The 17891-nt window shown below is 42.3% G+C and overlaps 1 protein-coding gene across 1 annotated transcript in view; it reads left to right on the forward strand.

Annotated features, from left to right (window-relative positions):
- LOC141051034 (uncharacterized) overlaps positions 1 to 17891 on the forward strand; it is a 102632-nt gene that overhangs the window by 25457 nt on the left and 59284 nt on the right. The window contains exons 2-5 of the mRNA XM_073547833.1: positions 1247 to 1400; positions 1530 to 1709; positions 1793 to 1916; positions 2000 to 2097. Of these exons, the coding sequence (XP_073403934.1) occupies positions 1326 to 1400; positions 1530 to 1709; positions 1793 to 1916; positions 2000 to 2097 (477 nt within the window). The 5' untranslated portion in view covers positions 1247 to 1325. The remainder of the gene's footprint in view (positions 1 to 1246; positions 1401 to 1529; positions 1710 to 1792; positions 1917 to 1999; positions 2098 to 17891) is intronic.

Consider the following 17891-nt stretch of genomic DNA (forward strand, 5'->3'; position numbering starts at 1 on the left):
ATTGTCCCTGATGTAGACTGGACGTCTCCAGCATCACATGGCACAATGATAATGCAATATTTTGATGCCATATCAGAAATCTGATGTCAGCAGCATCCACAGGTATATCTGTAATCGGGAGACATACCATAATTGCTTCTCTGTGTTAAAGCAGCCAGAGTTTTCAGTGTCAGGAAATCACAGAAATATAATATCAAGTGTTTCTACCATCTCTCTGTGCATACAATTACTCATCTTCCTCTCATCTTAGACACTTTACAATATCTCCTCCAGAAAAACTCATTGTCAGATCCAGGAGAGACGACGTGAATAGTAGATCTGTCCTTATTTCTGTGGTGATCTCCTCCATCAGAAGGTTCAATCCATAAGGCTATGTGCACACAGAGTTTTTTGGTGGTGCGGATTTTGTAGTAAAATCCGCAGATAAATCCGCATGATTAAAGTCCTGCGGTTTATCTGCGGATTTGCCTGCTGTTTTGCCCTGCGGTTTGACACCTCATAATGGATGAGGTGTGAAACCGCAGCGTTTCTGCACAAAAGAATTGACATGCTGCGGATTGTAAACCGCAGCAAAACCGGGCGGAAAAATCCACAGCATGTGCACAGCGTTTTCCAGTTTACCATTGAAAACAATGGTACTATACAACGCACCTAAATCTGCTGCGGACCCGCACCGTGTGCACATAGCCTAAGACATTTCTGTGTTTATCCCGTTTATTATTGTACTATTTTTCCTTGTGTGTAAATTTTAGGTTATTTATTAGTCCATTTTTTATACACTGCACTTTATTTGTAGTCTGATCAAAGAGGAAAAGTACAGCTTTTTTTTACCCAGTGAATGCCAAAGTGCAAGAAGTACCTATCGGTGCTTTGAAAAGTTATCTGTGCATGTGAGCTAGTGTGCCACCCAGGGCAGGAGTCTTGGTGGCCTATCAAAATGGTGAGTGATGGCTGCAAGAAGTGTGGTGTGGAAGTGTGAGATGACTGTGGGAGGCCCTTAGCTCATTTTCAGCCTATTGTGGTAGTTGAATGGACAAGTGATTGTGAGAATCGAAGTCCCCCTTTACAATCACATCCAAGTCACGAGTGCAGCAAGTGGGTGATGTTTATGACATTCAGTTTATATGATCTGAGAATAGAACATCTACACGTTCTATCACCTTATATGTTCCCTTTATTATCTCCTATAATTGTGTTATTACATGGGATCTTTATGATGTTATATCCTCATCTTCTTCCCATTCAGGTCCCTATAATATTGAATCCTCTCAGTGGAAATCTTCAATATAAGAGAATTTTCCTGATTGACCCATCAAGGGATCGATATGGACAAGCTGAAAATGAGGGCAAAAAGGATATTAGCCCTCACCCTAGAGATCCTCTTCCGGCTTACTGGAGAGGTGAGAGATTCTGATGACGTCACATTACATCATTCTTATCTATGGGAATAACAGATGGACAGAACTGGAGAGGTGAGGACTCTGGAAATGTCTGTAGTGAGATTTATTAATGTGTCTCTCCATAACCAGGATTACACAGTAGTGAAGAAGACCTCTAGTGAGCGCTGTCAGGACCCTGTGTCTGAGGGATGGGGAAGACCCCTGAGCCCAATCACAGGGCCTCCACCTCACCCCCTGATACATGAGGACATCAATGACCAGAAGATCCTAGAACTCACCTACAAGATGATTGAGCTGCTCACTGGAGAGGTGACACTGCTGGGAATGCTGGGACATTATACAGTAATGCTATGAAGGGATCGGGGGAATGACGGTATCATTGTGTGTTTCAGGTTTCTATAAGGTGTCAGGATGTCGCCGTCTATTTCTCCATGGAGGAGTGGAAGTATTTAGAAGGACACAGAGACCTGTACAAGGACGTCATGATGGAGGTTCCCCAGCCCCTCACATCACCAGGTAATAGACAGGACTAAATACACACGGCCTATAATTATCTGTATGTAAATAAAGAATTCCGTCCCCGTATGTGTTTCCTCTAGTTCTGTCCAGTAAGAGGACAACACCAGAGAGATGTCCCCATCCTCTTCTTCCTCAGGACTGTAAACAAGAAAATCCCAATGTTCCTCAGGATCATCAGGTAGATGGAGAGAATGGGTCATAAGATCCCCCCCTATGATGTATTGATGGCTGTGAAGGTCTTGTGTTCAGTCTTGTTTTCTCGTTCGTGTTATTGCGTGACACATAATCACGTTCTGCTGCCACCTGGTTGCTGATGCTAATATTGCATTTAAATAAAATTGGCTCCTCCCCAGCATACCGTACTTCGCCTGCTAGAGCCAGGCTTACTCAGTTCTTTGAAGGCCCAAGAGAAATAAAGCAATGAACATGAGGTCATAATTAAGTAAAAAAGGGGAGAAGCCCGCGTTACCTTTGGACAGAACACAATACATAAAGTGCATATGCACATATTGATTTCTAACTGTACTTTAAAGGGAGTCTGTCACCCCATTTTTGGCCTATAAGATGCGGCCACCGCCATCATGGGCTTAGCTACAGCATTCTGTAATGCAGTAGATAAGCCCCCGATGTAATCTGAAAGATAAGAAAAGCAAGTTATATTATACTCACCCGGGGGTCCGGTCCGGTCGGATGGGTGTCGCGGTCCGGTCCGGCGCCTCCCATCTTCTAGAGATGACGTCCTCCTCCTTGCTTCATGCTGCGCTCCTGCGCAGGAGTACTTTCTCTGCCCTGTTGAGGGCGGAGTAAAGTACTGCAGTGCACAGGCGCCGGACCTCTCTGACCTTTCCCGGCACCTGCGCACTGCAACAATTGATCAATTCTTTGAGCCACCCCGCCACGTCAACGGCATTCTCATATGGGGCAGTCCTACTCTACGTTTTTTATATTCAATGTGCCATTACGGCCTTCTAAATGTATTTAAAGCAAGACTATATTAAATGCAAAGTGTACCTGAAGCATTTCTGAATCACTTCCATGGCGCCAGAAAGGGCAAGCGCAGATAAAGGCCGACCAGGTCCGGACATGGACATTTCAGATCTGACCTCCACACTGCCAAACCAGCAATTACATATGAAAGCTGAAACAGGCCCAGACACAGGTGCATAATCAAATAGAGCCTGGGGCAGGGTAGGGCTGCTGTATGTGTGTACAGCTACCTAGATCAATCACAATAAAGACAGAAAGAATGGCTTGCATAACCCAGCTTGCACGGCAAAAAGTGGTGGTCAGCCACAAACCAATATCAAATAAAAAAGGGGAGAAGCCAGCGCTGCCTATGGTCAGAACGCAATACATAAAGTGCATATTCACATATTGATTTCTAACTGTACTTTAAAATGAGACATTTAGCAAACAATTGATCAATTCTTTGAGCCACCCGACCACGGTGGAGGTTAGATCTGAAATGTCCAGGTCGGGACTTGTTCAGCCTTTATCTGCGCTCGCTTTTTCTGGCGCCATGGGAGTGATTCAGAAACGCTTCATGTACATTTTGCATTTAATATAGTCTTGCTTTTAATACATTTAGGAGGCCGTAATAGCACAGCGAATATATAAAAGTAGAGTAGGACTGCCCCATATGAGAATCCCTTGGCATGACGGGGTGGCTCAAAGAATTGATCAATTGTTTGCTAAATGTCTCATTTTAAATTACAGTTAGAAATCAATATGTGCATATCCACTTTATGTATTGCGTTTTGACCATAGGCAGCGCTGGCTTCTCCCCTTTTTTACGTCATAGTTAAGTATAACACATGAATGAGAAAATGAAAAAAAATGCTTTATTTATGTAATTGGCAACAACATATCACAACAACAGCTGGTGCACCACACAGGTTAAAATACAGTCATATGTTAAAGTTTGGGCACCCCTATTAATGTTAACCTTTTTTCTTTATAACAATTTTGGTTTTTGCAACAGCTATTTCAGTTTCATATATCTAATAACTGATGGACTCAGTTATATTTCTGGATTCAAATGAGGTTTATTGTACTAACAGAAAATGTGCAATCTGCATTTTAACAAAATTTGACCGGTGCAAAAGTATGGGCACCTCAACATAAAAGTGACATTAATATTTCGTAGATCCTCCTTTTGCAAAAATAACAGCCTCTAGTCGCTTCCTGTAGCTATTGAGTTCCTGGATCCTGGATGAAGGCATTTGTGACCATTCCTCTTTACAAAACAATTTCAGTTCAGTTAAGTTTGATGGTCGTCGAGCATGGACAGCCCGCTTCAAATCATCCCACAGATGTTCAATGATATTCAGGTCTGGGGACTGGGATGGCCATTCCAGAACATTGTAATTGTTCCTCTGCATGAATGCCTGAGTAGATTTGGAGCGGTGTTTTGGATCATTGTCTTGCTGAAATATCCATCCCCTGCGTAACTTCGTCACTGATTCTTGCACATTATTGTCAAGAATCTGCTGATACTGAGTTGAATCCATGCGACCCTCAACTTTAACAAGATTCCCGGTGCCGGCATTGGCCACACAGCCCCAAACCATGATGGAACCTCCACCAAATTTTACTGTGGGTAGCAAGTGTTTTTCTTGGAATGCTGTGTTTTTTAGCCTCCATGCATAACGCCTTTTTGTATGACCAAACAACTCAATCTTTGTTTCATCAGTCCACAGGACCTTCTTCCAAAATGTAACTGGCTTGTCCAAATGTGCTTTTGCATACCTCAGGCGACTCTGTTTGTGGCGTGCTTGCAGAAACGGCTTCTTTCGCATCACTCTCCCATACAGCTTCTCCTTGTGCAAAGTGCGCTGTATTGTTGACCGATGCACAGTGACACCATCTGCAGCAAGATGATGCTGCAGGTCTTTGGAGGTGGTCTGTGGATTGTCCTTGACTGTTCTCACCATTCTTCTTCTCTGCCTTTCTGATATTTTTCTTGGCCTGCCACTTCTGGGCTTAACAAGAACTGTACCTGTGTTCTTCCATTTCCTTACTATGTTCCTCACAGTGGAAACTGACAGGTTAAATCTCTGAGACAACTTTTTGTATCCTTCCCCTGAAAAGCTATGTTGAATAATCTTTGTTTTCAGATCATTTGAGAGTTGTTTTGAGGAGCCCATGATGCCACTCTTCATAGGAGAATCAAATAGGAGAACTACTTGCAAGTGGCCACCTTAAATACCTTTTCTCATGATTTGATACACCTGGCTATGAAGTTCAAAGCTCAATGAGGTTACAAAACCAATGTAGTGCTTCAGGAAGTCAGTAAAAAGTAGTTAGCAGTGTTCAAATCAAGAAAATGATAAGGGTGCCCATACTTTTGCACCGGTCAAATTTTGTTTAAATGCAGATTGCACACTTTCTGTTAGTACAATAAACCTCATTTGAATCCAGAAATATAACTGAGTCCATCAGTTATTAGATATATGAAACTGAAATAGCTGTTGCAAAAAACAAAATTGTTATAAAGGAAAAAGGTTAACATTAATAGGGGTGCCCAAACTTTAACATATGACTGTACATGAAGATGTACAAATGGTTAATAAGATGTGACCCGGACCATCTAGAGGGTAGTTTATATGTGTGTATATATAGGTAGGAAAAAAAGATGTATATTGACAGTAAGGGGATACTCCAATCGGTCACAAAGACCAATGTCTAATATAAATATGTATACAAAAACCTAAAGTAAAAAAATGATGATGAGAGATGTCAAGAATCATGGAATCTGTGTTGAATGGTATATAGGAATGCGTGCACATAACCCTACCTACTGTATGTCATATAAATTCCATATAGATGCAATAATTCCGAAGCGTATGTATAAAATCATGAATCGCACAGAAGCGGAACAAATTCACAAAAATTTCTAATGCTGATTAGATAGTACATACCAACGAACAGCATAGAGACCAAGCCATGACTGTGAAAACCAAAGAGGTCAAATGAGAATCAAAGGAGGTACAACAAAGCATGAGATGTACATTACCAGAAAGGTTCAGGAATCCAATGTGGCGCACACGCCGACGGGTGTTCAGATATAATCCTGTGAAGGCCTTAGTTGGTATGTTATTAGAAAGGTGGTGGGCTAAAGTGGGGTTTTGCCACGCTGCTGCCTGGGTATCTTCGGGCTCTCTATGTGGGCCGGACGGTAGCTGGCTGTGGTGGAGGTCTGGGGGGTGGCGTGTGGCTGTAGGAGCGCTAGCCAATTGGCTGGTAGTATATTTCAGCAAATCTGTGTTTAGGCGCTCCATGTTCCCATCTCTCTGGTTCCACCCCTTCCTCTTACTGGCTCCAATGAGGCACTGTTAATATGGTGTGAAGCACCTCGGCGTCTTCATCCTTGTGGGTTAGCAGGCTCTCATGGGGAACCGATTCCTCCTGTAACATAAATATGATAGACTGTTGGCTACTGGGGGCTGATACAGGGTACTCAAGCATCTAAAGGTTTTTGTGTCACTGTTTAGTGGAGTCTTCTATTTTAGTTTTGCCTTTTCTTTATAATGTGTAAATCTAGAGAGGATCGTGCACGCCCATTAGTGCAGTCTGCTCTTGCCACTATGTTTGTATGTCTTGTAATAGTAAGTTTTCCACCGATCAGTCTGTAGCCTATTGTACCGCATGTACCCCTTCTGTTTCCTTGCTGGTAACCGCACAGAGGACCTTTATGACATCTGAGGAGAATATGGCCCCTTCTGCTTGGGCTCATGATTTTTAGGTCAGTCTGTAGCCGAACTAACCTGGGTGTCCAGGACGCTGGTTACAGTTGTGGAACAATTGCCGGTGACTACTTCCGTCCCAGGAGCGGTGATCACCACTGTAAGTCGGATCCTCTAGCCAACCTTTACCAGAATGGCTGGTCATGAAAGCGGTCAGCCAGCTGCGGGTTACCTCTTTGTCCCGATCACCGTTACGTTGGAAGCTCCGAGATTGATTCTCTCCTTCATGAAGTGGGAGTGTGGAAACCACATAAACATACGACCAAAGATCCAAAATTAGCAAAAATATATCTCCTTTATTAAGGGAAAATGACAGAAATGGGGAACATGTGCAAAGGAACAAACGAAAATGCAGCAGTGCTAGAGGACGCGCAAGCCTAACCACGGCCATAAAGTAGATTGAAATATCTTAATAATAATATAAATGACAACCAATGGTCGGAGGTATGGAGAACATATTAATGTACTATCCGGTACAATGTAAGAGGATATAATGAAATCCACTAGTGAGCAAAATGAAATATGTGACTCCCTCGCAACGGCATCAAAAGGACCTCTGTACTAAGACAGGTATATGCCTAGATCAATTCATATGTATATATGTATATTTGCCTATCATAATTAAGACGGCACGGCCAAAATACAAATATGGCCAATTAACACAAAATCCCTACAAAGTCAAGGACATAGCCGGTGAGAGAGCGTCACATAAATGAGGCAAATTACCCACCCCAAGAGGGGACACATAGTAACACCCACCCAAATAGGGGTAAACAACCCCAGATAAGTATTACCTCCAGTATCGAGAATTTGGATGGCCGGGCGGTCCGCGCGTCACCCCGACGCACATTTCGGAGATGTACTCCTTCGTGTGGGGGCGTGGAGTGAATTAAAACCCTCGGTTTAAATATCGCCGGACCGGAAGTGTCCGTGACGCGGACCGGAAGTGACGCATGCGACGCCATGGCAACCCTGGACGCCGCGTCATGCAGTGGGAGGCGCCAGGTGGAAACCAGGCACTCCCCCTCACACATAGAGACGCCGAGACCATCAAGCATGCCGGGGCATGACGCGCAGAGCCGCCGTCACGTCAGTTCCATCCACCACAGATCATATGGGGAAACATCATTAGTTATTACAAGACAAGCTGGGCCTTGTTGGTGTGGACCTCCAACTCTCCACCTGGATCCTTAACTACCTCACGAACCGACCTCAGTTTGTAAAGGTTCAGGACAGTGTGTCAGACACAGTGATCTGCAATACAGGGGCACCTCAAGGTACAGTTCTTGCCCCTTTTCTCTTCACACTGTACTCTGCGGATTTTAGGTGCAGCTCATCTAGCTGTTACTTGCAGAAGTATTCTGATGACTCTGCAATAGTAGGCCTCATCACAGGAGGAGATGAAAGAGAGTACAGAGATACTAACCAAGCTTTTGTGGAGTGGTGTCATAGGAACCACCTTAGGATTAATTCCGGGAAGACCAAGGAATTGGTGGTGGACTGTCGCAAGGGCAAAAATCCACCAGTAGTGGTGAACATTCAGGGAAATGACATTGAGATAGTCGACACCTATAAGTACCTTGGTGTGATCCTCAATAATAAGCTTGACTGGGCCCATCACGTGGATGCAGTGTACAGGAAGGGCCAAAGCAGGCTTTATCTGCTCAGAAGGCTGAGAGCCTTCGGAGTTAGAGGGGCACTCCTTGCATCCTTCTTCAGCTCTGTTGTGGCATCAGTCATCTTCTTTGGTGTGGCGTGCTGGGGTAGTGGCATATCAACCAGGGACAGGAATAGGCTGGACAAACTGATTAGAAGGGCCAGCTCTGTCCTGGGATGCCCCCTTGACCCAGTTCAGGAAGTAGGCGACAGGAGGATACTGGCCAAGGTGAGCTACATGGTGCAGAATGATTCCATCCCATGCATGAGACCGTGACAAAGATGTGCAGTACTGTCAGTGACCGGCTACTTCATCCTAAATGTGAGAGGGAGCGCTATCAAAAGTCCTTCCTTCCTGCTGCAGTTAGGCTGTATAACCAGCACTGTCCAAAACGGAGAACGACCCAAACAGAGAACTGATAGATCCAAAGTTGTGACAGTCCGGTTACATTTTTTTTTTTTTTTTTCGTATATGTACCTACCTACTGTCAATGTAATGCCTTTATGCATCTGTATCTGTACTTGTTCCTGCCTTGCTGCTGTAATGCTCTGAATTTCCCCATGGTGGGACGATTAAAGGATTATCTTATCTTATCTTATTAATATATCATTAACCGTATCATATCTACAAAGGTAAAATAGAAATAGTACTAATGATGTCCCTTATGCCACATTACATCTATAATACATAAAGGATCAGTATATAATCCATTAGCCATATCAGATGTTATACACAGATAGCAATGAGTAAGAAGACATAAAACAAATAAACAAAAACAAAATAAAGCAGCGTTTGCATACAATGTATTAAAGATAACGGCAGATACCAGATACATATTTCACAAAGTATATCAAATGATAACACAAAATTCTTCCTCCATAAGGGGCATAAACGGTGGATAGAGATGTTCCGGGCCAATTCCAGCCCAGGTAGTATAAAGTACAAATCTAAAAAGAAAAAGCATGTTAAAAACAAAATACGAGGGGCGATCCAAAAGTAATGATAATCAATAATAAACACAATGAATATAGTAAAAAAAAAAAATATATTTTTATACATAGTCTCCTAACAAGTCTATACATTTAGTCCATCTCTTTTCTAAACTTAGAATTCCCTTCGAAAAAAATTCTTGATCTTGACCCTCAAAAAACTCCCCAACAGCGGTTATCACGTCGCTATTGTCGTCAAATTTCTTGCCCCGGAGGTGTTCCTTGAGCCGAGGAAAGAGAGAGAAGTCACTGGGGGCTAGTTCTGGTGAATAAGGGGGGTGTTCCACCAGTTCAAAGCCCGCTTCTTGAATGGTAGCCATGGCAACTGCAGCTTTGTGAGCTGGTGCGTTATCTTGGTGAAACAGCACTCCAGCCCGCAGTTTGCCGCGCCTTTTCTCCTGGATAGCCTCCCGCAATCTTCTTATTTGTTCTGCGTAGTAGGAGCCCGTAATAGTGGCTCCCTTCTCCAAATAGTCCACCGTAATAATTCCTTCAGTGTCCCAAAAAACGGGCGCCGTAACCTTCCCTGCTGAGCTTGACACTTTGAATTTCTTCGGCGTCGGTTCGTCGGCTCGTTCCCATGTCATCGATTGTTGTTTAGTTTCGGGATCAAAGTGGTGGATCCAGGTCTCATCCATGGTCAAAAAACGTGACAAAAAATTCTCCTTGTCTGCTTGGAACTTTTCGAGATTTGCTATTGAAATGTCAACTCGTTTTTTCTTTTGCTCGTCGGTTAACATTTTTGGCACCCAACGTGCAGAGACCTTTCTCATATGCAATTCTTTTGCAAGGATTCTTTCAATACTGCCATATGAGATCCCTGTGACCTCAGCTACATGCCTGATAGTCACTCTTCGATCTGCCAACACATCTTCAACTTTTTTCACGTTTTCTTTATTGAGGGACGTGGATGGGCGTCCTTCGCGATGTTCATCTTCCGTCGATGTTCTTCCCAGCTTAAATTCCTTGGCCCAGCGTGCAACTGTGGAATATGGAGGAGAAGAGTCCCCCAATGTTTCCACCAAGTCACTGTGTATGTCTTTGGTAGACATTTTTTTCAAGTAGAGGTATTTGATGACAGCTCTGAGCTCGTTTTTTTCCATTTTGATGTTCACTCCTTGGCAGTTCATATTCAAATGAATGTAGCTCCCGGGAATCGTGGCCTATTTAAGTGATTTTTTTTTTCCTGGACTAGTGGGTACCTAAGAGAGAAGAAAACATTTTATTTTAATTTCTGTGTGCAATAGAAATAACCGATTATCATTACTTTTGGATCCCCCCTCGTATATAATAAAAACGGCTCCACCAATGCGTGCCAAAGCACAGTTCCAAAGCGGACCAAATAATCACAGGAATGGAATATATGACAAACTATTATTTAATTCATGAGGATGCACTTTGTTTAAGGTCCATATCCACCGCGTCTCTCTTTGGGACAGACGTTGGGAAATTCTCCCACCCTGAATCCCCACATCAACCATGTCTATACCCTTTACTTTTAGCCCACTACTGTCACAGTTATGATCGATCTTGAAATGCCTAGGTAGCGTTTTGAGTAAATGTAGATCTTCATTGGCCGCGGCTTGTATGCCTAAAACATGTTCCCTGATCCTCACCTTCAGTTGTCGGGTGGTGAGTCGTACATAAATTAGGGAACAGGGACATGTGGCATAGTAGATGACATTACGGGATGTACAAGTAATAGATTGGTAGCGACTGATCCTTTTATTTGTCCAGGATTAACAGCACTTGGTTTATGCACTGTCATGTACAGGATGTTGTTATAAACCTTTGCTATTGTATTATGTTCTCTCCTTCATGGTGGATTCACTTCATTCTGTGCTCAGAATCCAATTCTAGTGCAGAAACTGTTCTAGATCCATATCAGATGGGCGATCTGAGAAAAATGGCAGACAGTTATGTGTCTACTGTGGACGCTTCTCTGGGAGTGACATCTGTTCTGCCCCCTTCTGTTACCGAAACAGGTTTTTTTTAGGAGGGATAAGCCTACCTAGATCTCTTTCTAACCATGAGGAATTTACAGAAGTGTAATAAAAGGCATGGGAACACCCAGACAGACGTTTTCAAAAGCATAGCTGTATGGAGGTTTTATATTCTTTCCAGCAGAGCTAGTGGCCGCTTGGTCTACTCCATTGGTGGTACATACTTCAGTGTCTCGCTTATCTAGAGTGACCACTCTACCTTTTGACGTTATTGCTGCACGTAGAGACCCCACTGATAGACATATAGAGTCTGTGGCCAGGTCCGCTTTTGAGGCAGCAGGTGTCGCCCTTTGCCCAGCCTTTTCTGTTACTTGGGTTTCCGAGGTGGTAATAGCATGAGTTAGGCATTTATGACAAAGTTCTTTTCAGAGGACTGGGGCATTGCTGGTCGATCCCTTTCATTAATTTCCTGCAGTGGACGAGTCAGGTTGGCAGGTTAGAGTAAAGGTCTCCCAAGAACCCAGTAGATCTACCTTTAGAGACACTCCCATTGTATGCCCTTCTCCATCAGGAGCCAGACCCTTTTTGTCCAGAGGTGGCAGGAAGGTCAATGCTTGATGGATGGCCCCCACTCGGGGATTCTTCCGAGATGGGTGTTCGCCTCCTTCTTTTTCGGAAGGCATGGCTGGTGGCAATCAGCGATCTTTAGGACAAGGAGGTCATCTTTACGAGTTACAGAATAGAGTTTCGACCAGGTGATAGCTCCCTTCTTCAGGCAGGGGTGATTGTAGGTTTTTCCACTTCAGAGAACTTCAGGGGGTTTTAATCAAAATTATTTGTAATACCCAAGAATAATGCCTCAGTGTGGCCTATTTTAGTTTTTAGACACCTGAACAAATAGATTTGGCTTCGTCACTTCAAAATGAAGTTGCTCCATTCAGTAGTTGCATCCATGGAAGCTGGGGAATTTCTTTCTTCAATAGATATTCGAGATGCTTATTTGCATGTGACAACTTTTCCAATCCATTAGCGATTTATACCTATCAGTTCAGGGCTCTCCCATTCAGGCTGGCCACAGCACCCAAGGTATCCACAAAGATCCTGGCCCCGGTTATGGCACTACCACGGTCCAATTGGATTATTGTTTTGCCCTATCTGGATGATACTCTTGTCAAAGCACCATTCTTTTTGCAAAATCTAGAGAGCCTACAGATTGTTCTTCAGACTCTGGTGCGATTCGGTTGGATTGTCAATAGGACAAAGTCTCTCATAGTTCCAAAACAGCGGCTACAGTTTCTGGGAATGATGTTCAACACTGTTCAGACATCGGTATTTGTTTCAGAGGAAAAGAAATTATTGCTTCAGTCTTCCATCTGAAATTTGAAATGACAGGGCAGGATATCCCTTCGATTTTGCATGAAGGTCCTGTCTAAGATGGTGGCTACTTTGGATGCAGTGCAGTTTGCTCTATTTCGCTCAACGCCTCTGCAGAACACGCTCCTAGCCTCTTGGGACAGATCAATGCAGCACCTGGATCAGCCTATTCGACTCACCCCTTCATTGTCGCCAGTCTCTCAGGTGGTGATTGACGTCGCCCATGTTAACTCGGGGTCGATTTTTTTTTTTCATCCCGTTTAGTGGCAATAGCTCACCATGGATGCCAGTCTGTCCGGCTGGGGAGCAGTCTTCTTTCACTTGACGGTTCAGGGGGTTTGGAGCAGGCAGGGAGAGACTTCTCTCAGTCAATATGCTGGAGCTCAGAACTGTCCATCTGCCTCTTTTACATTGGCAGCACTTAATCCAGGGGTTGCCGATCAGAGTTCAGACAATACTACTGCTGTGGCCTGTATCACTAGGGGGCATAGGATTCCTATCAGCTACGGCGCAGGTCGCAGGAATTCTGGATTGGACAGAGGACAAGGTTTCTGTAATCTCTACAGTTCATATACGAGGGGGCAACATCTGGGAAACCTGATTTTTTTAAGTCACCATCAGCTACCTGCAGTAGAGAGGGCTCTTCACCCAGAAATCTTCAGGTAGATTTATCACCAGATGTAAAAGTACTTCTCACTAAATTAGAATATCCTCAAAAAGTTAATTTATTTCAGTTCTTCAATACAAAAAGTGAATCGCATATATTCTATAGAGTCATTACAGAGTGATCTATTTCAAGTGTTTATTTCTTTTAATGTTAATGATTATGGCTTACAGCCAATGAAAACCCAAATGTCATTATCTCAGTAAATTAGAATACTTTATAACACCAGCTTGAAAAATGATTTTAAAATCCAAAATGTTGGCCTACTGAAATGTATGTTTGGTTAATTCACTCATTACTTAGTCGGGGCTCCTTTTGCATCAATTACTGTATCAATGCGGCGTAGCATGGAGGTGATCAGCCTGTGGTACTGCTGAGGTGTTATGGAAGCCCAGGTTGCTATGATATCAGCCTTCAACTAATCATTGCTGGGTCTGGTGTCTCTCATTTTCCTCTTGCTGATACCTCATAGATTCTGTATGGGGTTAAGGTCAGGTGAATTTGCTGGCCAATCAAGCACAGTGATACTGTTTGTTTTTAAACCAGGTATTGGTACTTTTGGCAGTGTGGACAGGAGCCAAATCCTGCTGGAAAATGAAATTTCCTTCTCCAAAAAGCTTGTCGGCAGAGGGAATCATGAAGTGCTCTTAAATTTCCTGGTAGACGATTGCGCTGACTTTGGTCTTGATAAAACACAGTGGGCCTACACCAGCAGATGACATGGCTCCCCAAACCATCAATGATTGTGGAAACTTCACACTAGACCTCAAGCAGCTTAGATTGTGTCTCTCCCCTCTTCCTCCAGACACTGGGACCTTGATTTCCAAATGAAATGCAAAATTTACTTACATCTGAAAACAACCTTGGACCACTGAGCAACAGTCCAGTTCTTTTTCTCCTTGGCTCAGGTAAGTCGCTTCTGGCGTTGTCTGTTGGTCATGGGTGCCTTGACACAAGAAAATTCAACACTTGTAGCCCATGTCCTAGATACGTCTGTGTGTGGTGGCTCTTGAACCAATGACTCCAGCAGCAGTCCACTCTTTGTAAATCTCCCCCAAGTTTTTGAATGGCCTTTTCTTTTATACCAATTAGAAATAAAGCAGGAATTTGCGCTAATAATACCCACATAAAACCACTCTCTATAGGGAAAGCAAAAATTGATGCCAGAGAATATTGATATGCGTCTATGTGAAACAATAATATTGACACCCCTTAGTACTGTGGGGGTGTGCTATAAATTAAATATCTCACTGTAAAAAGTGAGTAGCAGTCTAAAAAATATAACCAGTCTCACTGCCCAATAAGCATAAATGAGTCTGTCACTAGAGAGAAAAAAACATACTGACCGTCCAGGTTACTGTTCATACCATGGGCGATAATAGCAATCTTGAGTTCAGAACATAGCAACTCCTCTCCTGATGGGCTTTGATGAAGTCCAGTGGTGGTGTAATGCTCAGTCCAAAAAAATGCAGGCTAATAGTGGGTAGAATCCAAAAAGGTCACCTCTGCTATAGTCGCGGGCGATGCTCCGGCCGGTAGCAATCGCCCAATTCCCCCGATATTGCGCTGCCCGTTATCAGTGGGACATGCAGCGGGAGACGCGGTTAGTGCCGGCAAGGTACAGGACCTTGCGTGACGTCACAGTCACGTGTTGAGTCACGTGACCGGCTTAGAAAGACTGACAGGATCAACAACCAATCCTACGCGTTTCGGAGGCTTACTGCTTCCTTCCTCAGGGATGATTCCTGTCATTGAGGTGACACATATATACCCAGCCCGTGTGATATATTAGTCCTATTTGTTGAAAGCAAATAGTTCAATCTCGCTATTTAAGCCATTTGGTCTGAGCGTGTTCATTTTAAATATCCAGTCACTTTCTACTTTTGACATTTGTTCAATGAAGTTACCTTTTCTCCAGCTTTTCTTAACTATTTTAATACCGGTTACCGTAATACCCTTAATAGAACCTCCATGATGTGTAACAAAGTGATTAGAAAGAGGATGACCAGTAAATTTATTAGTAATATTGCGAAGATGTTCAGCAATTCGTACCCACATTGGACGAATAGTTCTTCCAATGTATAGTTTACCACATGGACAGATTACCCCATATATAACCCCTTTTGTATTGCAATCAATGAAATCAATTATATTGTTCTCAATACCTTTATTAATAATCATTTTTTGTTTCTTAGTGTTTAATTTTTTACATGGTCCACATTTCTTACATGGGAAAAAAACGCTAAGAAGGTCTCGTTTACCATTAATTTTTCTATTTGGAACTCTTGGGATTGAAGGTGCTATCAAATTCCCAAGATTATTTGCCTTCCGAAAAACAAATCTAGGGTACGTGGGCAGTAATTCCCCAATAATTTTGTCATTTTGTAAGATATTCCAATGTCTACTAACAATATTCCTAATGATCCTGACATTGGAATTGTATTGTAAAATAATCGGAATTTCATTCTTGACAAAAAAATCATTAGGAATACGTTCTTTTATAGGGTCCAATAGTTGGTCTCTTGGTATTTTTCTAACCATTTCTGTAGTTTTTTCCAATGCTTTTACATCATATCCCTTATATTTAAACTTAATATTCATGGACTCTGCTTCTTTTTCAAAATCCTGCTGTTTAGAGCAGTTTCTATGCGCTCTAATGAGCTGACTCTTAGGGACTTTAAGAAGCCATTTCGGAAGGTGACAGCTATCTAGAGAAATAAAATTTTTTGAATCCGTAGGTTTGTGATATACTTGGGTCTGAATGGAATTCTCCTCAATAAAAATCCTCAAATCTAAAAAATTTAGCTCTTTGTGACTGATGTTTGCAGTGAAGTTTAAAAAATAACAATTTTTATTTAGATCACTTAAAAATTCATTTAATAAAATATCACCCCCTGACCAAATGAAAAAAATGTCGTCGATAAAGCGACGCCATAGCACCAAATTTGACCGTAATTCCCCATCCGTATAAATGGTCTCAAGTTCCCATTTTCCCACATAAAGGTTAGCATAGCTAGGGGCAAATCTTGTGCCCATAGCTGTGCCCCATTTCTGGGAGTAGTAGTTCACCCCAAATTTAAAGTAATTGTGCGTTAGGATGAATTCAATACAATCCAGAATAAATTCTCTCTGTTCCTTGGGTATCGCACTATCCTTGGACAAAAAGAACTCGGCTGATTCACACCCTTTTTTATTTTGTATCACAGTGTATAATGAAGTGATATCCAGGGTCCCCATAATATAGTGGTCCTGCCATACCACATTTTTTAAAAGTTTCAAAATGTGGGTACTATCTTTTAAATACATAGGGAGAGTGGGAATCAATTTTTGTAAATGACAATCCACATATTTCGATAAGTTGGATGTAAGACCCCCTATAGCCGATATGATAGGTCTTCCCGGTGGGTTAGTTGGGTTCTTATGCACCTTTGGTAAGTAATAGAAATATGGAACCCTTGGAAATGGGGTATTAATAAAATCCCTCTCCTGCTTATTTAAAAAGCCTTTTTCAAAGCCATTTCTTATAAGCTCACCCATTTCTTTAATATAGGAATCTGAAGGATCGTTTTCCATTAATTGATATGTCCGTGTATCCCCTAAAATACGCAAGGCTTCATTTTGATAATCTGTCGTGTTCAAAATCACGATACCACCCCCCTTGTCGGCAGGCCTAATAGTGATATTTTTGTTATTTTGTATTTGTCTGATGGCCTTCTCTTCTTCCTTTGACAGATTATGCTTAAATTTGTTGCACCTTTTGTCTGAAACCTTCCTAATGTTTTGTATAACATTATTCTGAAAGGCGTCAAATGCCTCAGAATACTCCTGAATAGGATTAAAGTTGGATTTTTTTCTTAATCCAGTGTGTATATATACATTCGCTGTAGTTGGTTGATCTACCAAATCAGTACCGGATAGTCTTTTCTTAATGTAATATTTTTTTATAGCCAGTTTTCTCATAAACATTTTAATACCAACAAATGCCTGAAATTTATTAAATCCTACACTAGGAGCATATTTTAAGCCTTTATTTAATAGACAAATCTCATTGTCCCCAAGTGTGTGATCACTAAGATTGAAAATTTTTTGTTGATGAGGAGCAGGAGGGGTTATTTGCGATGATGGTAATTTATTCTTTTTTTTGGTAGATTTCCCGCCCCTACAACCTCTTTTACGCGTTTTTTTTGGGCCAACTGTAAAAACGGAAGATGGCTTTGCTTCGTTTTCAGCTGTGCTCTCTTAGGATCTTTGATACATGTAGCACTATTGCTATTTGTCTTTTTCATTATAGGTGGTTGGTGAATCTGCTCATGACCGGGACTTGAAGCAATCATCCCCATATTCTCTAACGTTGAAAACCTATTATGTGTGCTAACTGAAGGCAACGGTGTAGAGTTAGCTGAGGGGTCTTCTACATTATTCATATTTTCTATATTAGAATCCATACAATTATTGTTCTCAACAATCGCACTATTCGTCGGTTGCTCAAAATTAGAAGTTAGATGTATAGAGAACCTGTCACTTGAAGATAGAAAAGAGTTCTCAACCCCCTGTGTCTCATCAAGGGTTACCAATAAACTGGGGGATTTGAATGGGGGGT

This window comes from Dendrobates tinctorius, unplaced genomic scaffold (genome assembly GCF_039654945.1).
Source record: "Dendrobates tinctorius isolate UK_male_01 unplaced genomic scaffold, ASM3965494v1 ptg000155l, whole genome shotgun sequence".
Lineage (NCBI taxonomy): Eukaryota > Metazoa > Chordata > Amphibia > Anura > Dendrobatidae > Dendrobates > Dendrobates tinctorius.